Here is a 22,603-nt window from a genome sequence, read left to right as displayed (position 1 = left end):
TTGTGTTCCGAGACAAGTATGGGTGTTGCCCTTATAAGGAACTGGGAAATAGCCAACTCCTGGTGATGATGCACATTGTTAGGAGGGTTACATTAAAAATGTATTAAGTTGCAATTGATTCATCTGTAAAAGAATCAGTAACCTCTGATCGAGATGTCTATTGTGATTTAATTTTAACGAATGAATAAACTGTGCTTCATGTAAGACGACAGAGAAATAGAACAGTACAAAAGAAGAGAGGCCATAATGACGAATTGGAAGATTTGCTGGTTTTACCGGAGACACCTTTCTCAAAATGATTCTATATTTTTAAAATGTATTGTCACTTTGTTAACCTGCTAGAAACTCTCTTTACAAATGAACCAGCAATCTGAATACGTCTTTTTTTTTAATGTAACTCTATGCGAATACTGTTGACAACCCTAACGCTATAAAAAACTTCATGCAACTTCATGCAAATGGAAGCATGCAAACATCTCTATGTACAATGTTATGAAGAAAAACAGTCTGGGGTAGACATGCTGCAACATTATCCGGATTCCTGGTCAAATTAGGTCATTACACCACAGCATGCACCCTCCCACTGGGGGACCATCACAGGAGTCATTACAGAAGTGCAGAAAAAAAAGAGGAAGAGGAGGAGAATGGGCAGGAGGAACTGCGTGGAGCAGAAACAGGGATGATGTACATTTCCAGTATGGGTTGAAACATTTGTGTGTAAGTGATTTGTCATGAGGAATATTTGCCCTGACACAAAGGTCTGCAGAAACCACACACACTTTTCAAAGGTTTTATTAACTCATTCATGTAACATATTGAAATGCTTTGTAACTCACCTGTGTGTTTCTACCTGTGAAACAAGTTTGACCAGACTTCACCTTTCATGTCTCTGATAATTGTATCTGATGCTACAGTAAGCGTCCTCTATTCAAAGCAGCTGACATACAGCGTGTTTAATATTTACATACGCTGCATCAAACTTCCTCCTGCTGCTCGAGTTTAAAAGGCTAGTATTTAGCTTCACTGAGACGCTTTCATATTACATATATATACATTTAGTATGTGCCAGTATGCATTTGTATTCTCTCTATTGAACAGAAAGAAACTAAGCATTCACAAGTCAGTGGCACTTATCACATTCACGGCAGTAAGACTATAATACGGTTTTTAAAATGTTATACTCTTGACTTAGCTAAGACCCCAAAAACCTTATTAAAGCCTCATGTGAGAGATCCAGCTTCCCAGTTTTATTCCTATGTATATTCTGAAGGTTTTCAACCGAGGGGTTCTTTTATATTTCATTCATGACCTGATAAAGATTTAAAGAATTCCCTAAAATCATGGCAAAACCTAATAAAAATACACTCTCAAATTCCCCTCCGTAAAAACCCTTGACTCTTATATGTCAACAAAATAAAACGTAATTTGATCCTGGCTTCATCTATGAAAATGTACGAGCACATATTGAACAACACTATGCCTTGTTACTGTATTTAAATATGCATTTTTTGAAACCCAGGGGAAGTTCTTCTAACCTTTTCACCTGTAGTGTCTCCTTTAAAAATGTTGTATGTTTTTCTTTGTACGACGCTTTGTCCTGATTCTGCACCCATTTGTAGTTGGGTCAATCTGCACATTATTCTCTAATGGAGCAGTGTATTAGTAGCCTGGAGCAAAAGGTGGAGGAGGAAGGTATTCATAAGGTAACCCATCCTCATCATAAGCGAGGGAATATGACGACTCATTACCAGCATGCTCCCCTGTGATCTCCTGGTACTCGTTCTCAGTGTCTCCGCTCCCCTCCTTCACAGGAATCTCCTGCGACGTTCTGCCTTTCTTTTGGAACTTCTTCTTCAGGTTCTTCAGGTTGGAGACGACTGACGGCATCCCTTCCTGCTTCTTTACAAACTGCATGGGGGCCCTCAGGTGCTGGGTGAAAGTGGCTGTGGGAGAGAGGGGGATCCCAGGTGCAGAAACTGTTCTGATGCAAGCCTGGTTCTGCCTCGGTGGAGGGAAGGAGCCTCGAGTGGGGACCTCGGGAGGCTGGTTGGATGTGGGGTGGTCCGATCTCTTTCTGGTCACAGGCTGGAGATCATAAACATGAGACAGCATACAAATTGTAAGAAAATAAAAGGGCCGCTTAACCACTGAAAAACAGATTGTTATTATTACCAGTGATGGAAGAGGAGGGCTGCCGCATGGAAACTCTTCCTTCAGATTAGGGTAGAGTCTGTTTGGAGACAGGACTGCAGAGTTCTTAAAGCAATCTGGTCGATAAGGAAGAGCGGGGGGGACGTCTTCTTCTGATGGTGGGAGAGTTACGCTGGGAGGCAGCGAGTTGTTCTCTATCCAATTGATGTGGGTACTTACAGGTTTTTGGGGAAACAGCAACTCTGCATAGTCACACTTGTCATTGGATCCCTGGATGGAGAGAGAGAGACGCAGAACAGGTTGTTATTGTTTGTTTTTGTTGCATGAAGAGCAAGCGGAAGGAAATAAGCAAATGTAGATGTTGATTGTAAAGGTGACTACAGTCAAATATAAAGAAATTTGCCCAAAAGCAAAAGAGTTGTGTTACTGACATTTACACAGTCAAATTGAAGTATTTCTGCATCATAAACTAAGTTCGGACATTGAATACAAACAGTTGGTCGTATACAAACCATTCAAATCTATTATATTAAGTATACACCTGTATTAATTTCCTCACCTGTCCACAAGCGACAGTCAGCAACTCGCTGAAAGGCATGATGGGAGTCCTACGGTGGAAGTCTATCAGGTCCTGCAGACCCTGGTGAAATATGTCCTCTCCAACTATGATGTACTGACCGTCCTCTAATGCATCGATCATGAAATGTCTGCATCGGTCCCCAGCACTGCGGAGCAAAGAGAGAGGGGTGTCCTCATTATTATTTCAGGTTCATATTTGTATTTAGTGCCTCTACTGTGACAGCCTTTGCAGACCATTTACATGCACAAACACCTATATAACACACTACAGGAAAGGGAAATGATATAATCCTGCAGACCCTCACCGGTATGAGAGAGTGTAACCGATCCGGCTCTCACTGACTCTGACGAGGAAGTATCCCGGCTGCTTGGACATCAGCAGTTCCTCCGACATACTGCAAAAAAAAAAATGAACAAGCATAAATTACAACAAGATAAAAACCCTTTCACACATGCTCTTTAATCTGTCAATGATTTGACTTATTACATGGTGTACTTCACCATGGCACACATTCTCCCTGAGCACCTTACAATTTTGATATCATCCTTTTATGTTGTATGTTGTAGGTTGGGTGTGCTGTCTATGAGCTAAAGTATCTATCTATCTATCCATCCATCTATCCATCCATCCATCCATCCATCCATCCATCCATCCATCCATCCATCCATCCATCCATCCATCCATCCATCCATCCATCCATCCATCCATCCATCCATCCATCCATCCATCCATCCATCCATCCATCCATCCATCCATCCATCCATCCATCCATCCATCCATCCATCCATCCACCCACCCACCCACCCATCCATCCATCCATCCATCCATCCATCCATCCATCCATCCATCCATCCATCCATCCCTCCCTCCCTCCCTCCGTCCGTCCGTCCGTCCGTCCGTCCGTCCGTCCGTCCGTCCGTCCGTCTGTCTGTCTATCTATCTATCTATCTATCTTCAAAGAAGTGAGCAAATTCTTGATAATTAAGTGAAGAGAGAGCGTGTTTAACACCTATAAAACTTTTTCAAACTCACACTACTCATGCATTTTAATCTTAAATCTCATTTACCCAGTTGCATGCTCACCACTTCCTAAAACACAAGACATTCCTAGTTACAGTTTGGACTAGCCTAGACGAGCAGCACCGGCACAGCTACTATGCAGGAGTGTTGTAAACAAACAGAAAAAGCTTTTAGCAAAAATGTTGATGTTCAGGAATAAGTGAGCATACCACTGGAGAAATGACACTGTATGATTAGAGTTTTTAAAGTATTGTTTTGATATATTTATATTGCTGTTGCTAAACCTGCCAGTCTTTCTGCTGTTTTGCAAGAAAGTTCCTTTAAAAATAACACGAGGTGAGTAATCGATATGCAGATGGTCATCTTGTGGGTTAAAGGCTTACTTTTCAAAGCATCACAAAATGTTCTTACTATGCCTGGACGTATCAAAGAACAGTACAATAAATCAAGGCCTTTATAGTCTTGTCAGATGAAGTTCACCATGTCTAATATCAACCCCCATATATCATCCATTATTCAGAGCTGTAAATGTGTACACTGGGTGTGGTGGAAGCACTGGAATCACGGAGTCGTAATACAAAAGTCAAAGTTTCAAAAGGTAAGGTACTCAATACTACGTTTTCTCCTGGAATATGGAGTAAAGAGTGGGCTAGTTTTTGGTGGATTTGATGTTTTACCACAGCTTAAAGACACGAAACCTTATATTAAATAGTGGTTGAGTGATTTCAACCTTTTATTTTTACGTGGTAACCCAGAACTTCCTCAAAAGTTTTAATTACTTCCTGAAAATTGGACATTTCAGAGCTTCCTCTGTCTGACTTTGTTTAGGCTCTCAACTCATTCATTATTTTTGCTCTGTTACAGGAATAACTTTTTAATCCTAAACTTTTACGATTTTTTACCCGAGAGTAATATTATCTATCCAGCGGAGCACTAAAAATGTGATACATCCTAAATAAATGTTTACTTTGCATGCTGTAACCCAACCCTGCCATCTTCATCACGTGCAGTTTTGACATCACTCTGCACATTCCTGCCATCCTTTGACGCAGATGTCAGACGGTGATACCCTTAGAAAACTCACTTTCTGGAAATGATCCCATGAAACCACTCGGGGACGATGCCGTTTCTGATCACAGCCCCGAGCTGTGACTCTTTGAACCAGACCAAAGACTCGCGCTGACACTCCATTATCTGGCACTCGGCTCATTTAATCCTCTGTTGGAAAAGGAAAAAAGGCCTGTGAATGAATTATTTACAGCTCCATACATCAGCTACTTGTACATAGAGTACACACTGTACAGCAAGAGTTCTGCTGTAGGATAATTACCTAGCAGATTATGCACTATAATGCTAATAAATTCATATGTTTCCACTGTGTTCCACTTTAAATTACACACTGAATAACATCTATGTTGTGACATAATGTGAATATTGTTTTACAGTTAGACTTGTGCACAGAGAGAAACCCCATAATACATGTTTTGTGTTTAAATCATCTTCTAAAAAACAGTTAACAATGAAAAATGTATCTTAGAGAAGTTTTGATTTAACACTTTTAACAACATAGCAATTAAAACTGCTTGATTCCATTAATCTCGGTTTTATTAGTAATACTGCCTTCATGTAGCACAGTATAACAGAGTCTACAGAGTGCTCTGACATGCAAAGCAAGCAGGCAAATAATGTCCTTTCATTTTAGAAGAACAGCTTTCACTTGACTGGTACATCAAACAGATTCAAGGTGTAGTTTAAACACTTTGTGACTGGTTTTGTAAATAACATTTCTTCTGAATTCAGCATCTCAACATCGAGGGTTACTCACCTTGTCCTGCAGCTCCGGGAGGAAATGACACGGCAGTTCTGTCTCAACTGATACACCTGTGTGTGGGCGGAGACACACACACACACACACACACACACACACACACACACACACACACACACACACACACACACACACACACACACACACACACACACACACACACACACACACACACACACACACACACACACACACACACATCCCAGTGAGCGGAAAGAGCATATAGGAAGAGAGAAACACTGTCATATATTGCGGGTAACACATTATCCAACATGGCTTATCTGTGTGTAAGTATATCTATAAAAGTCAATCAGATATTCAGGGGTGGAAAGTTCATTCTCATTCTCACACTCAAGTTTCTATACTTAAGAACAATTTAGACACATTTGTACTTAAGTATTTCCATTGTTTGTTACTTTATGTTGTTACTACTACATACTAGAGGAAAATATTGCACCAGTTACTCAACTGTATTCATTGGACACCAAAAGTACTCATTAGTTTTTACATTAAATAACAGATTTGGTTGTTTGATATGATGCAGTATTAAACCAACCAAGAGAATATTAATACAATCAGCCTAATCTTGACAAACATGTAACCCTGCAATCTGCCATCCCACCACGACCTGCACACCTGAAGGACCCTGAGGCGGACAGGGCTTTTTAAAATCAGCATAGCTCTCCAGTTTGAATATAGTACATTGTTATAGTTCATTATATTTTACTACACTCAGTTAAATAGGTTTATAATTGTACTTTGTTTTTGGTTTCGTATTCTTCTTTCTGTGTCTTATAACCAAAGCAAATTCCTCGTATGTGTAAACCTACATGGTAATAAAACCGATTCTGATTCTGATACAAAGCAGACATTCTCCAGAGTGAGCTACTGTACTTAAAATAGATTTTGTAGAGTTTCCACTTTTACCAAAGTAACAGATCTCAGTACTTCCTCCCCCACTGGGTACATCATAAAGCAACACATTTTTGATATCAAAATTGAGGTTAAAGTAAATGTTTCTCTATCAGAGAGCAGCCAGCTCAGAGGAAATGTGAGACGTCAGTACACCATTCATCAGCTGTTGCCTAACGTTGTATTTACATAGGTATCAGCTAATATTACTGGGCTGGAGTCCACATGAGGATATAATTCAATGAGACTTATCAATATTTACCAACTCTCCAGCTTTAACCGGTTCCAAGTGTGTATTTGTAGGCGGTATGTCAACTAGATTGTATTAATAGAAATGACAGAGGCTGTTTGAACCACACATGTGCTGCAAATATTATAGACAGAAAGATATAGGAGTGCACACAAAACTATGGTTCAATTTAATGTAAACTGAAAAATGATTTACTTTGTATTTTTCCACAGAGATTTGGCGGTAGCTGTTCTTTAATCAGGTACAAAGTGGCTGGAGGGGAAGCTCTCACTGAGAGGAACTATCTCGACGGTGAGGTTCACGACCTTTGGACGGCATTATTGGTGGTGACTTATTTACTAGAGAACCATTTCATTAACAATTTCTGGTAATGTTTAATAACCATAATAATCTGGGAAATGCTCCCCCCACACGAGGATGTTCTATAAACCTTTCGCTGGCTCCAGAGGAACCTCAACGCTCTTCTGTATATACATATTATCACCTATTATCAACTTTTACTCAATAATATCGGATCTCTTAATATTTTAGGGGTTATTTTGTGCTTCACATTATAATGAATCCCAACATTTTGACCTGAATATCTTAGCTTTGAGTCACATGTGAGCGGGAGTGGAAATGTTTTGGTGCGGGCCGTCTACATTTGCACTTCATTTGCAGACGAGCCCTGATGCAAAGTGCCTGAGAAGAGGCAAACATGTGAGTTTTCCGAGTCCACCAACATGTTTTGCTCATGTTACATCTCCTCATGAAAATAATTCCCTGCAGTGCCGCCGCTCCCATAACGCGCATTACGCGCTGTGCGTAGGGCACCAAGTGTCGAGGGGGCACCACCAAAAATAGCCTAATGAAAAATCGTCATAATAATTATAAGGCCGAAATTATTTCAGTAGACTATAGAAATATGAGGCACTTTTTAGGCATACTACTCAAAGGTACCGATGGTGCCCCCCTCTCCCCTCCCCCCTCCCCTCCCCACTCACACAAACACAAACGAAAACACAATCTGCACAATCTGCGTCCCAAGCGCCCTGTGGGTGCCCTTGCTGTCAGTGGTCTTTTGGATTACTCGACATTTTTGGAAATGAAAAGGCAACAGGAGTCAGGAGCAGAAAAAAGAAAAAAGAGGAAACAGCGAGATGATGCCCGTGCATCACTTGCAGGTAAGTGTCCACGTTTAATCTTTCTTAAATACGGGAAATATGTGCAGCTAGTGTAAAGCTTAGCCTATGCATACACCTTGAACTAGCTGACGTTATTGCTAATGTTAGCAAACTCAAATATGTGTTATAACTTAGGCGCAAGCTAAATTGAGATTTTGCTGTTAAAAATTATAACTGCATTTTGCAAGTAACTGATGCCAATTAGCCGTTACTTTACTTTAGATATTGAATAGTAGACAGTTTATGGTTTATTTTGACGTGACGGTGGCCAATACTTTCTCAGTAACAGTTAGCAGTCATTGCACTAGGTAGGCTAACAATTCTGGCTTCAGACCATTTATCACTGTGTGGCGTGAAATTAATAGTGTTTAGCCAGGCATTTAGAAAAGTTTACATAGCATTTGAGAAAGTATATTTTATTTTGGAGTTTGCAATGCCAATGCATAATAAACCCACGGCCATCTTTAGGATTGTCATTCGGTAGAATTCAGCAAAATAGGCTACAGTCTCACATAAATAAGGTTAGGTGTTCTATGTGCAATGGGACAGAAAAGGGTTCGTGATAATGTGAAGCCTGTAGCTACTGCTACAGCTAGCTTAGCTATATCTGAGAGTGACAGAAGATACATGACTAAATTAACTGGCGTTTTGATTGCATTTATATCATGCAAAGGCATGGACGACATCTGTCGGTGAAATAGAAAAACGTTTTGTAGTAAACAAAATGCCCTCCTAACCATATTGTATTCAATTAAATGTAGAGTTTAATAGTCTTGTGTAAGGTGTATCATTTTGCTTTTATTCCTTTTATTCCTGTTGTTAAGATATAAATATAAAATATCCATTATGAATGATATAAAGCAAACATTATTATTAAATTGTGTACAATATTGCAACTCATTCTATAATGTTTTTATATTAGATTAGATAAGATTGATCAAATAGTTGATATATAAGTAATAAAGGGGGAGAGCTCCTTGGTTGCATGCTTTCAGTTTTAAATCTTTATTTTCTTTTTTGGTATAAGATTCTTTATTTGAATATTTTGTCTCTTTCTATACTGATCTTTTTTCTTCGTATTTCTAAATTAATGCAGGGTCAATGCTGAAATACGTTCAAGCGGGAGCACGAGGCCAAGAAGAGGACACAGATGAGGAAGAACCATCGACAAGTTCACCCAATCAACCCCAGCCAGCAAGCAGGTCTGTACACCCCGCAACAGTACTAAGCCCTGATCAACCACCCTCAACCACCACAGATACACAGCAGATAACCACCACCTCTGAAAGTCCTGTCACTGAGAGTCCGTCAGAAGGTGACAAGGTAGAAACGGGTTTGCCCTCTCCAACTGATCCTGCTCTCTGGCCATTACGGATTTTAGATGCGGATCGTGTTGAGATCGTACGAAGAGGTCCATTTAGAGTCCCATCAGATTTTAATTTTCCAAAGGGACTAGATGGCAGGGCGTTTCATAGTAGCCTGCATTTCAAAACGCTCTCAAATGGAGAGAAAGTCAAGAGAAGTTGGCTTGTTTACTCGAAACAGAACAATGCTGCATTCTGTTTTGCGTGTAAGCTTTTCAGTTTGAAAGCTATAAAGCTCACTGCAGAGGGCAACGGTGACTGGTCCAACATTAACAATAATTTGATAAGTCATGAATGTAGCTCAGACCATGCCCAGTGCATGTTTAAATGGAGAGAACTGGAAACACGTTTACAGACAAATATGACAATAGACTACCAGGAACAGACATTGCTGGAGGCAGAAAAAAGAAGGTGGCGAGATGTTCTCAAACGCTTACTGAAAATAACCCTATCTCTTGCCTCAAGGAATTTGTCATTTAGAGGCTCTTCACAGTGTCTGTATGAACCAGACAATGGCAACTTCTTAAAAGAAGTGGAACTTTTAGGCAGTTTTGATCCTGTGATGGAGAACCACCTGACCAAGATAACCGATGAAAGCTCCCGAACACATTATCTTGGTCAGCAGACACAAAATGAGCTGATCCAGATCGTCTCCAACAAAACATTGCAAACAATCCACACACAGATTCAGGAAGCGAAATATTTCTCCATAATTCTTGACTGTCCACCTGATATAAGCCACAAGGAGCAAATGTCCCTCATCGTGCGCATTGTTGAATTGGAGCCAAAGCCAAATATCAAGGAGTATTTCCTTGGGTATATGGAGGTGGTTGAAACAACTGGCCTGAACCTGTCTACTGTCCTTTTAGACAAATTAAAGGAACTCGACATTCCATTTGATGATTGCCGCGGACAGGCCTACGACAATGGTGCGAACATGAAGGGGAAAAAGCAAGGAGTTCAGGCCCGACTGCTACAGTTGAATTCGAGGGCGTTGTTTGTTCCTTGCGCAGCTCATTCTATGAACCTTGTCATAGCTGATGCTGCGAAGTCATCCAGGGATGCCACTGGCTTTTTTGGCTATTTGCAGAAGCTATTTTGTTTCTTCTCAGGAGCTACAAAGCGGTGGAGCATCTTGACAAAACACATCAACCTAACTGTGAAATCATGGAGTGATGTGAGGTGGGAGAGCAGGCTTAGGAGTGTCACAGCTGTCAGAAGTCAAATCAAAGAAATCCAAAATGCGCTCATCGAGGCTAGGGAAACTGTCAATGACTCTGTTGCAAAAATAGAGGCTCAAGCCCTGGCAGAAGAAGTGGCCTCTTTCAGATTTCTGATCTGTTCTGTTGTCTGGTGTGAAATTCTTACAACCACTAACCAGGTAAACAAGCTCCTGCAGACAAGTTCAATGCAGCTTGACATTGCCGTCGGGCTCATTGACAATGCCAAAACCTCCCTCTCCAGATACAGGCACTCTGGGTTTGCTCAGGCAGTGTCAACTGCCAAGGACCTTTGCGAGGCGATGAACATAGAGCCAGAGCTCAAGGAGAAAAGGCTCAGGAACACAAGAAAGCAGTTTGCATATGAGGCTGCAGACGAGCCCTTCAGTGATGCCCTCAAAAGGCTTGAGGTATCCTTTTTCAACAGTGTTGTGGACTCCGCTTTGATGTCACTGCAGGAGCGTTTTGAGACCATGACCCAGGTCAGAGACAAATTTGGAGTGCTGCTTGATTTCAGCAGAGTGCACGGAATGTCCAAGGAGAACCTGCAAAAAAACTGCATCGAAGTGCAGAAGACACTGACTGAGAAAGGAAATTCGGATATTGATGGACTTGAGATGGTTCAGGAAATCATCAACCTTCCTCAACTGCCACCACAAACAACTGCCTTGGAGTTGCTCTCATTTCTCCATGAGAATCGCCTTCAAGAGGTGTATCCAAATCTCTGGGTTGCTCTTCGAATCGCATTGACTCTCCCTGTTACAGTTGCCTCTGCTGAGCGAAGTTTTTCGAAACTGAAGCTCATCAAAACTTACTTACGTTCAACAATGGGGCAGGAACGTCTAAGTGGTCTTGCTGTCATCAGCATTAATGGTGAAGTGGCTCAGAGGCTGTCCTATGATGACCTAATTAATGACTTTGCAGCGAGGAAATGCAGACGTGTTCCAGTCTTTATAGAGAAATGCTTGATTGTTAAAGAATAGCATTATGCTCTCTCAAAAAGGATGTCCTTGATTTATTTTGATAACACTTTTTTTGCACTTTACTTGAATGTGTTTTAGCTGTTCTACAAAGCCTTACTGTTTACAAAGTAAGTAAAGTTGTGACTTTTCGTCCTCTAAATCTTTGTTTTATTTAAGATTTTATTGATTGTACTTATTGATGTTATTTAGTGTAATTTATTCAAAGTTACTGAAGGAAAGTTTGCACTTTCAAATGTCAAAAGTTTGTTGTTTTGCTGTGTGTTTGCTGCTGCTATTGTTTTATATGTTTGGTAATAAAAAAGTTAAACTTTTCCGCGAATGTTTTTTTATTGGGGGGGGGGGGGGGGAGGGCATCATGAAGGAATTATGCTTAGGGCACCAAAATGGCTAGCAGCGGCACTGATTCCCTGCAACGTTTAGCTTTTCGCTTATTATTTTAAGCATGCTTGCTGTTACACCAGTGAGCTACAGGTGCCACAGGATCAGGAAGGGGTGGAAAGCGGGCACATTGACAGGTGTGCAGGAGCTGGCTGGCTGTCAGGTGGTTGAAACAGGTATCGCAGCTCAGACTGTGAGGACACCTTTATAACTGTAAGGAAGAAAAGGAAGTGTGAGTAGAATATGTTTGGTAAGAATAAATGTCCTTAAAAAAGAGAACAACGACATGCCCACTGCTCCAGAATCACCATAGGAAAAACTTCATCGTTGCAACGTTTTCGGGTTTCAGAGGGAAACGAAAGTGTAGTGCTGCACAGAAAAGGAAAACACGCCTGCTTTAGGGGACTGGTTCCTAAAGATCTTCTGCAAAAGTCAAAATGAAGCACTTTTAAAGAGCATTTTGAAGCTTTTCTCCCACCTGTCAGTTGTGGTAAGTGATGTTGTGACACATTACATTAGATGTTATTCTGCTTTAAACAACTTAAATGTCATTTCTGGAAAACACTGAAGACTTGCCATCCTTGATAAGCCTTCATTTTAAACAGTTTCAAACACTTCATTAAAAAGAAAATAGTCTACATAAATAAAAAAAAGGTACAAATAAACACATGTTTTAAAGAATCTCATTTTTAATAAATCATCAAAACACATATCTACAAAATGTGTATATCAATAAGACTTTTGAACCTTCAGTACAATCATTGTTGATCTTATTTACAACTGCTGAGTTATTTTATTTGTTCCCTGTGAAAATCATCAATAATCAGCGATGAAATCCAAGCTAAGTTGGGGAATGCTGAACATATGTTAACATGGACGTGGCAACATTATACTTGGGATGAAATAACAAATTACTTCACAGAATAAGCCGGAAATCTGCAACTTCATCAGAACATGAATCGACTTACTCTGCGAGAGCCAGACATTTTGCCAAAGCCATGTTAAAAGCAACGATCCACAGGACGACACCTACGCAGTTACATACTCAATTCAACAACTCAATTTGCTCACACTGTAAAACATCAGACGCGATTTATGTCCGCTTCCAATTCATTTCCTAATCCTTCTTCTGAAAAGCTCAAAACGAGCAGAAAGTAAAAGAGCAAAGGGTCCTTGCACAATCTCAAATAATGCTTGTCACGTCAAATGTGCAACGCTTTTTGATGATCTCTACGCACCCAGAGTGCATAGTTCACCTGGTCAAAACAACACCAATGAAATGTGGATAAAAGGAGGAAGGGGGAGGGAGTAAGAGCGTGAGAAAAGAGGGGTAGGGGGTAGGTGCTTCCTAAAGCATCAATAGGGGAAGGAAATGCATTAAAAGCAGGGGAAAGTGCAATATCAAACACTAGATATGCTGTAAGAGGACAAAAAGCATCTCTAAATTAAAGGCCTTCGGTGTATTTGCATTACTACCTTAAAAAATGAGGTTTCAGTGATCAGGTTGTTTTAAGGAATTCCAGACAGGGTGCATCAATATTTTTTGCTAACAGTTTAAAGGGGCCATTTTTTGCAAAAACAGGTTAATATTTGTATTTTCTCTCTACTGTGATACGTTTGATTCATTAACGTTCAGAAAGCTCTTTATTTTTCTCGCCACAGCCCAGTCTGCTCTGATTGGTTAGCTGGCTGCCTCTGTTGCGATTGGTCAACCACTTAGAGATGCCGCCATTAGCCTATCATGTAAAATATGTTGGGAGCGCTAGCCAATTGAAATGCAAGTGTTCCATTGTGATGTCACTATGTTCTGGAAGTAAACTAAGGACATTTTGAGGATTTGAATTTGATTGAAAGGCAAAAAAAACCCTGTCACAGGAAATAGGAATTCCCAAAAGCACAATAGGGCTTCTTTAAGATTTGCAACAAACATGTTAAGAACTTTTTACTTCACAGGAAAGAACAAAAAGGAAAAAGTGCATAATAATCAATAAGAACATAAAAGGGCACTTTGTCATTTTGGTGCTATGTTTTGTTTCACTCCATAAATACTGCTAAAGCCTCCTCCAACGAGGCCCAGAGAACAGTTTGTGTGCATGCCCCCTCGTCAAAACCGGAAGTATAAATGCATAAGAAAAAGACCGCTGAGACTCCTGTGTAACTGTCGCCTCCTGGTGTCAGAGTTAGGTATTGCTCGTCTGTCAGTCGAAGTGCATCACATGATCTACATCTTATCATATAGAAATGGCAATACCTAAAAAGATGAGGCAAAAAAAGGAATCTGCGAGCCCTTAAAACAAGCACAACCCGGTCTTACTGCAACCACGTGAATACTTAAAGAAAGGCTTAATCTGGGCCCCACACACACACACACACACACACACACACACACACACACACATTGCACATTAAAGAGTTCACAAGAGGAATGTATCGGCTGTGAGAATTCAACAGAGTAGAAAAGGTATCCAAGTGGATATGATGAGTAAAGATGTGCTGGCACAACATATGGTGAATCATAATCAGTGATATATATTTACATGTTTACCTCATGTTGAAATACCAAAGAGGCCACCCACACACACACACCTGGACTCTCATCACCGTGGATATACAGTATATATCTGACAGATGGATTATATTCAAAATTAGGAAGCCCATTTGGATTAGTAAGCCTTTTTTTGGAGGTATAATCTGGGCTACTTTAAGTGATAAGGGTCGTATAAATAAGACTTCAGAAGGAGGAGGAGACACGATCGTGAGAAGTAAAGTGGTTTGATCGTCTCACAAGAAGTCTTTAAAATAGGCAATAAAATCTAACGAGGTTGGAATCTAATCAGCAACCGTACAAAAAAAAAAGGGATTTACTAACGGAGGCCACAGGAGTTAGATTCACAGTTGTCAAGGGGAGCGATACACTTTTGTTTTTCCTAATATGGAGAAAAGGGGAGGAAGACGAAGTGAAGGAAGGTAAAAGGGAGAGTGTGCTCTGTCCAGTTGTGTCCAGTCGGGACTCAGTTAAGGCGATGGTGGATGCCGACTCTCCGACTCCTCACAGCAGCGAGCAGCGGAAGAAGCTGCTCTTCTTCGGCTGTTCTGTAATCTTCACTCCCTGACTACTGCCCTGCGGGTTGTTGCCCTCCTGAGACACACACAGAGGAGAGAGCACATTTAGATATGATGTTGGAGCTACACACTTATTTTATTTAGAAATCAAACATTTATTCTCAACCCGTTTCTGTTTATATTAAACTGATGGTTATTTGTTGTCATTATTTTTGTTAAATGAACTCTTTATGCTTTTATTTTGAAGGCAGTTCCCATCTCTAGAGTCGCATTATGGACCAGGAAATGTTGAGTACCGAAAGTTTTAGAAATGTAAAGAGAACTGGTGGATGCTAACTTGCATATGATGGACAATTTTCACAATTAGCATAAGTTTCGTTAAGACCTATGCAGACAATAGTTAAGCAATGGTTAACACTGCCAATTTTGGATCCTGAAAATGTCAGCACTGCATTCAGCATCCTCAAGAACGTCCTAGAAAAAACTCTGAATGGGCCAAATTACTTAATGATTATGCAAATTACTCAACATATGCAAGTAAGCATCCGGCAGTTCTTATATGCTGGGGACACGTACTATACATTTCTAACATAAAACTTTGGGGTACAGTTCCGGGTTCACAGTGCTGGCATCTACACTATATTGGAGACATTTTCATTGTTCTTTAGCTATTTTATTGCTGAGATACAAAGACTTAAATGCAGAGGGTATTCCTGCCTGGACTTTTTTCACATTCTCACTGGAGTCTGAGTGCCAGTTTCATTTTGAGTAAAATGCTGTGATTCATTTCTTTGTTACGAGAACACCAAATAAAAAGAGGACATTACCACAGCTATAGTTTGATTAAAGTTTCCATTCTCTTACCAGCTTCTTGTCCATTTTTGCTTTGATGTCTCTGGCGAGGGTTAGGAAGGCCTGCGGGGAAAAAAGTATTGAAATTGAATTAAACCACATTAATGGTGGTTATCTGGGTGGGACTGATTATTTAGAACAATGTGGTTACAATCTAATTATACCTTTAATTTACTATGATTATTCTCTTTGTGTTATAAGTGGACTGGCTGATTATAGTTCAGATAATGGGGATGATTAAGAAAACATCAAATGTCACCAAGTAAGAAAAGTTCCTATTCGTGTATGTGAGGGTATTAAGACGTTCTACTTTGTTCTGCTCACATGGTCTACTTTCTGTCTTTCAGCCCTTTATATGCAAAGTCTGTCAACCAGTGACTGACTGTTACATCCTCAGACTCAGTGACAGGGTTTCCTGCTGCCTCTTGTTAATCAACTGACCCACTTCCTCACTACAGAAAGTAGTTTCTTTTTCTCAAGGCATAAAACATGTATCCTCTTGATACACACAAATATTTAGTATTGAGTAGAAGAAGTGATTAAGTATATCACGTGTTTTGTCCACTGGCTTAATGGCTGACAAATGTTGAAGTTTCGCTGTCAACTTTATGGATAAAAATAGTTTTTCTGGCTGTGGAGTGAAGTGCATTCTCTGGTCTTTTGCATACATTACCAGCATTGGGCTGGTTCTAAATTTATACGCTGACTTCAGCTTCCTGAAAGCATGTTCAGAAGTCTCATAGATCTGGAAACAGTGTGCTGTTTAACAGACTTACAATGGTTACACAATATCACTATATAGGATTAATCAAAAACTACAAATAGAGGAAAATAGAATTATTATAATTAAAGCAGTGACTTTTTTTGTCTGAAATGTAGCTTAACCATGTCATATGACTCTTCCGTTTTAATAAAAGTGCATCTCACATTAAGCCCCCTCCAGAGAGAATACAGAAAGGATATATAGTGCATCGCCATTCGTCACAAAGAACCAACATACTGTCTCTATCACCCAGACTTAATGTAACCCCCTGTGCAGTGAATGACTTAAACTCTGTGAAAAGACTCTTGTAAAGCACGCAGACAACAAGGACCAAAGTATCATAACTCATGTTTTCCAGCTGTGAATGAATAACCGCAGAAAAAGCTTGGACTCACATTCTCCACGTTGATGTTCGCCTTTGCACTCGTCTCCATGAACTTGATACCGTACTCGAGCGCCAGCTGACAGCAGGACAGAAGTAGACGAATCAGTGTCAGTATAGTAGATAATAAATATGTACCTTTTCGGAGAAGTGCACTTATTAAATTAAGTACAGTAATGTGTTATCGACCCACCTTCTCCCCTCGGTCTTTGGACACCTGTCGCTTTTCATTGACGTCGCATTTGTTCCCCAGGACCATCCTCTCCACATCTGCTGAAGCATGCTGGGAAAGATAAATTGGCAAAGTGAAGATTTATACACTCTTTTTAAAGAAAGAAGGTAAACACATAAGACACACTTGCAAACTGAACAGACGGACATTACCTCTTCTATATTCCGTATCCAGTTCTTAATGTTGTCAAAGGACTTCTCATTGGTTATGTCATACACTAACATGATGCCCTAGAGAGGGAAAGACAAGACACAATTGAGCAGCGAGAAAAAGATGAAATCATTCCTTAACAATTGTAATTAATCCATGGTGACAGGCTTAGAAATGCATTGTCTAATGTACATACGCTGTTCATTTAACCCTCACTAGTGAAGGATCACATGACTGTGTACGGCCAAGCAAAGGCATGGCAATCAATACTATGAATGCATGATACACCTGGGGAAATATATTATCATGCATTCATTTCAATAATGAAATTATGACCGATAAGCATAGCTGATAATATGAAGCATTGACAACTACCAAATCTACACACTTCAATAAAGGCAACCCATTTTAACTTCATAACCGTTTTTTTAAATATATGTTACCCTATTTAAGACCAAAGACACTGCTGTTTAAGGGAAATAAGGAATCACAGGCAACCAGTTAAACTTGAACTAAAGGAGAGGCTAAGAAAATAGCATAACAATGCGCACCTCTGATTTCCCAGGTGTGTACAAAATGTACAACAATACCAACAATGCTGGGTGTAGTTCTAGAGAGCTGACACCTGAGATTACCGACACTTCACCCATCCTGATCCCAAAAATAATACACTATGGAACGATTTGTTTAGATGATAGAGCGACTTACCATGGCTCCTCTGTAGTACGCTGTCGTGATGGTCCTGAACCTCTCCTGTCCTGCTGTATCCCTACATAGAAAAACACACTTATTAACTTTGCCTTTGTTTATTGGGAAAACAGCCTGGAAACATTGGGTTATAGCCTAAGTCTCTAAAAAGTTCTTAATAAAATACATGATCAACTTCATAGCTGTCTTTTTTTAAAGTGTTGTGTGCCATTGTATTTAAGGACAATGATGACAGAATGTGTGAAATGCCTCATGCAGACACAGGGCACAGCTGCTGTTAGCCATGATTAAGGTTCAATGCTTACTACCTTTAAACCTATTTCTTTAAAGACACAAATACAGAGTGTGTATAGCGTATGTTCGCTTTAGAGACTTTAGAATTGACAGCACTAGGTCAAAGGTTTTCCCTTGATTCCAGTCTCCTTGTAAATAGTGAATATACCTACAAGATACTGTTGTATGGAAAGCATCCATAATGCAGAACCTTCTCATTTTAGCTTTGCTAAGACTAAATGAATTCCTCAAATTTGTGTTGCCATGAGAGGATGCATAAAAGGTTTGATAACCGTGTGACACAGATTGTAATAGTAGAGATATTAAGCCAGGTATCCAAGGTTCCTAGAAAAATGACCCTAGTTGCCATTTAATTGGACACTCAAGGGTAACAAATAAAGTATAAACAACCAGCCCGCAATAAACCATAATATAGAAAATGGCTTTGTATTAGTGTGCATTAACTTCAGTAAGATTTACCCGAATAAATTGTCATCTTAGTGTAGTTACAATCCATCATTAATCATCACATACAAGTCAAGCTGCAAAGTGAAAGTGGATGGTGACAGTCTTACCATATCTGTAGCTTGATCTTCTTGCCATCTAATTCTATTGTTCTGATCTTGAAATCAATACCTGAGGAAAAACAACATGAATGACTCCCATCGCTGTCTAACAACATACACATTAAAACTGTGAACATACACAAACACTGCTTTATTAAATGTGTGTCTATTTGTATTAATGCAGTGAGAGATGCCAACGAAACATCTTTAAGCCTCTGTATGATGATGAGAATTAAGATATTCTGATTTTAAAAAATAAGGCACATCTAGGACAGACATTACACTAAACATCCCAGTGAGTCACATTAATGGTTGATTTTAGAAGCTTCATTACTGTTTGTGTAACGTTGGCTACTTAAGAGTGCGAAGTACAGGCAGGAGGCGGGGCCGCGTTCATTCCTATGCGAGTTGCTCAGTGGCGCATGAAGCCCAAAATGAAACGACTCATCCGGGGCCTTTTGCCCAGAGAGCATGCGCACTTGAGTTTCCTTTTAACGTTGCTGTTAAAAGACGTTAAGAGGAAACTCTGAGCCTCAGTCAAATGAAGGGAGAGGTAAAATAACTCTGTATTCAGCTTTTAGCTTTTCACAAGTTTTAGATCCTAATGATTTAAACAACGATAATACAAGTGTTCTAGTTGGATAGTTAATTTAGCTGAAAAAAAAGCATACGCTGATTTACAGATGTCTCTTTCCCAATGTAAGTCAACGGGAAAAAATACGGTTGATTCGAAAGACGTCACGGAAGCTGTAGTACTACAGTTTGACCACTACGGCCATTCGCAAAAATCGGCTTCAACAGACGGCGCACTTCCTGGGGTTCTAATGAAAAGTGACACTGCTAGCTAGCTAACTGACAGCTTTGTAGCTAGGTAGTTCAGCTTAAAATATTAAGTTTAAAACACCGTTACAGCTTCCATTAGGTAAACAGTCTTACATTGCATACATACACAGGATTTTTAAGTATATAAACTGGTTGAAATACAGTTGTCGTATCCTGGAAAGCCCCTCTAACAAACCGGCTTTCTGGCTAGCCCCTACAAGATGAATGCTAAAAAGTTAGCAATAAATTAGCATGACGGGATGGGCTGCTCCTGTACTTTTTCAGCAAAGACAGTCTTAATAAAACCGCTTTTACTCACCTATAGTAGAGATAAACGTGGAGTTGAAGGCATCTTCTGAAAATCTGAATAGCACACAGGTCTTTCCGACGCCTGAATCGCCGATTAAAAGTAGTTTAAACAAGTAATCGTAAGTCTTCGCCATGTTATTAGCTAGCTTACTACTGCGGATATCCCGCCCGTCGTGAGAAACAGAGACGTCACCGCTAAGTGAGCTGTCCTTTTGGGTAAGTCAACTGTCACTCTGCTCTGTCGTCGTGGCTCCGGAAGTCCCCTGAAGAACCGCTGTGTTCGTTCGTTTTGTTGTCTTGGGTCACCCGAAGTTCAAGATTTGTTAATCAGTCTTTTGACAAATTAATTATTGGGTATGGAGGGCGGAAACTTCCAGAAAACAAATAAATAAATAGATTACAGAATGTTTACATAAAGGAAAAAATATCTGAAAAATAACCTTAAAAATACAGATAAAAAAGTGATAATAAATATATTTCAAGGACAAAGATAAATAAGAAATAAGGAAATAAAACAGAAATATCATTTGGTGTCGAATTTCATTAATTAAATAATGCCAATATATATTATTATTGGTACAGTTGATGTCATATTAATTTAATTCTTAATTCTTTAAATTTTTTTATTTTGTCAGGTTATGTACTCCATATCGAGGACCAGCAGGGGTGTGTAAAAGGTTTGCAGATACAGCACATAACAATTAAATACAGTAAATATGAAAGACTTTGGTAAAAAATAGTACTTTTTTATTTTTAAACACTTCTACGGTCTTATGAAGTGATTACACATTTATTAAATGTTTGGACCATCTCAACAAAAAAATACCATGACGTTTTTCTTTCTAAAGTTATGAGGGGAAATCATTGACAGGCGTTATTGCACCATTAAAATATAAGACAGGTATTAAATATCATAAAAACAGCCTACAGGGAGTTTAAGAATCTGTTTTGAAAGAGTTTGTTTCAGTTTAGATACAGTGACAACTAATTGGATTATTGAGCTTTCATTGGTACCGTTTACAAAACTAGTTATAACATCATTATGTAAACATGGACCAGTTCACCCAGTAATATCATTGGAAGCGCCTCCCCTAAAGAGAGACCCCGCCCGCATGCTCGGTGTGTTCCGTTGATAGAGACGCTTTAAACCGTCAGAACAACAACACACTCCAGCTGGTTTCAGAGAAGCGCACTAAAAATACCACTTTTTTTCATCGCACTTGCATTGGACGAACAACTCGAGTGTTTGGAGCCATAATGTCTGTAAGTGATGTATTTTCTGGGGTAAACCGTTACTGCTTGTAGAACAGCTGTGATTAACAGAAAGCTGCTGAAATAGTACGTTTTCAATTGATAAACACAGTATGTGTAAATAAGAGAAATATCTAGTGCCAATACATGTGGTGAAATATGTTTTTGAAATGTTTAAAAATAATAATATGCGTACAGTATGCATGTGTATATTCCCAGAAAGGATACAGGGACTTGCCCAGACTTGTTTGTGCTCTTGCTCTTAGTATAACTTCATTTACAAGACTGTAGGGGGCATTACAGTGTAATCAAAACATCAGACAAACTATCATCACGTCATCATTCAAATCAAACTTATAAAACAGATATATAACAATAATACCAAAAGTAAATCAAATTTCTGATCTTGCTCTGACCTCGGTTGCAGGACAGGGATCTTTTCCACCCCAGTCTGGCCAAGGAGAGGAGGAAACACAAGAAGAAGAGGCAAGTGCAGAGTCCCAACTCCTACTTCATGGATGTTAAATGCACAGGTGAGGACTGCAACACACTGGTTATTTTCTAAAGGGATGTTGGGTTAAGTATGTATATTTGTAAGCATTTTATAATCCCTACTCCCCAGGCTGCTATAAGATCACTACCATCTTCAGCCATGCTCAGACGGTGGTGCCATGTGGTGGCTGCTCTCTAATCCTGTGCCAACCAGCAGGGGGGAAATGCAGACTAACAGAAGGTAAACAAACATATATTTGTTCAAGACATCCATTTCACATTAGAGGTATATTTACATCCATGTGAATAAATATGTATGAATTATTTATGTATTCTTTGTGTGTGCTTCACTGGGTTTATACCTTACAGATACATTACAAATGTATGTACATATATTGGTCATTTTCCCCCAAAAGTATAAACTGTATATGAAAAAGTTTGAACAAAACAAAAGAGGAAAGTATTCAGTTTTTTACTTCTTTTGTTTTGTGATGAGATATTGAAATGTTTGCTTTTTTTCCTTCTAGGTTGTGCCTTCAGAAAGAAATATTCCTGAGCAGAAATGTGCAAAACATCCATGACAAGAAGCAGAAGGGAAGAATGGAGCATGAAGAAATGTGTCCAAGCCTTTCAATCCCTGATTTCAAGCTTTAAAACGTAGAGAATCTGTATCACTATAATATGGAGCAATATGTCATCCCCCCTGTGGGGTTGCATTGAACACAGCAGGGGGGGATAAACTGAAATCATATACAGTGCATGCATTCCACTTCTTTGATTGAATGATATTAATCAGATTGATATGATGAAGCACTGAAGGAGTTTTTAATACTTTCAAAGAAAAAATAAAGCATGTTTTGCAAAATTCAAAATGCACAAAAAGTTCATAAG

The 22,603-nt window shown here is 39.5% G+C and overlaps 3 protein-coding genes across 3 annotated transcripts; 1 reads left to right on the top strand and 2 right to left on the bottom strand.

Moving 5' to 3' along the window:
• Nucleotides 1-776: 776 nt before the first annotated feature.
• hsh2d (hematopoietic SH2 domain containing) lies at nt 777-5,663 on the bottom strand. Its single transcript, XM_063890776.1, has 6 exons — nt 5,577-5,663; nt 4,836-4,969; nt 3,036-3,125; nt 2,711-2,876; nt 2,173-2,421; nt 777-2,085 (listed from the first exon to the last, which is right to left on the bottom strand). Exons 2-6 carry the CDS (start codon nt 4,940-4,942, stop codon nt 1,660-1,662), a joined length of 1,038 nt encoding a protein of 345 aa, XP_063746846.1. The 5' UTR covers nt 4,943-4,969; nt 5,577-5,663; the 3' UTR covers nt 777-1,659.
• Nucleotides 5,664-12,520: 6,857 nt separating this feature from the next.
• Nucleotides 12,521-20,234, bottom strand: LOC134869470 (ras-related protein Rab-8A). The gene is made up of 8 exons (XM_063891116.1): nt 19,980-20,234; nt 18,848-18,908; nt 18,000-18,060; nt 17,294-17,371; nt 17,103-17,192; nt 16,923-16,988; nt 15,777-15,827; nt 12,521-14,988 (listed from the first exon to the last, which is right to left on the bottom strand). Exons 1-8 carry the CDS (start codon nt 20,101-20,103, stop codon nt 14,899-14,901), a joined length of 621 nt encoding a protein of 206 aa, XP_063747186.1. The 5' UTR covers nt 20,104-20,234; the 3' UTR covers nt 12,521-14,898.
• Nucleotides 20,235-21,052: 818 nt separating this feature from the next.
• Nucleotides 21,053-22,541, top strand: LOC134870049 (small ribosomal subunit protein eS27-like). Its single transcript, XM_063892050.1, has 4 exons — nt 21,053-21,232; nt 21,648-21,753; nt 21,843-21,953; nt 22,240-22,541. The coding sequence occupies exons 1-4, from the start codon at nt 21,227-21,229 to the stop codon at nt 22,266-22,268; spliced, it is 252 nt and encodes an 83-aa protein (XP_063748120.1). The 5' UTR covers nt 21,053-21,226; the 3' UTR covers nt 22,269-22,541.
• Nucleotides 22,542-22,603: the final 62 nt, after the last annotated feature.

The sequence above is a fragment of the Eleginops maclovinus genome, chromosome 9 (assembly GCF_036324505.1).
Source record: "Eleginops maclovinus isolate JMC-PN-2008 ecotype Puerto Natales chromosome 9, JC_Emac_rtc_rv5, whole genome shotgun sequence".
In the NCBI taxonomy this organism is placed as follows: Eukaryota; Metazoa; Chordata; class Actinopteri; order Perciformes; family Eleginopidae; genus Eleginops; species Eleginops maclovinus.
This window is presented reverse-complemented; position numbering and strand designations above follow the sequence as displayed.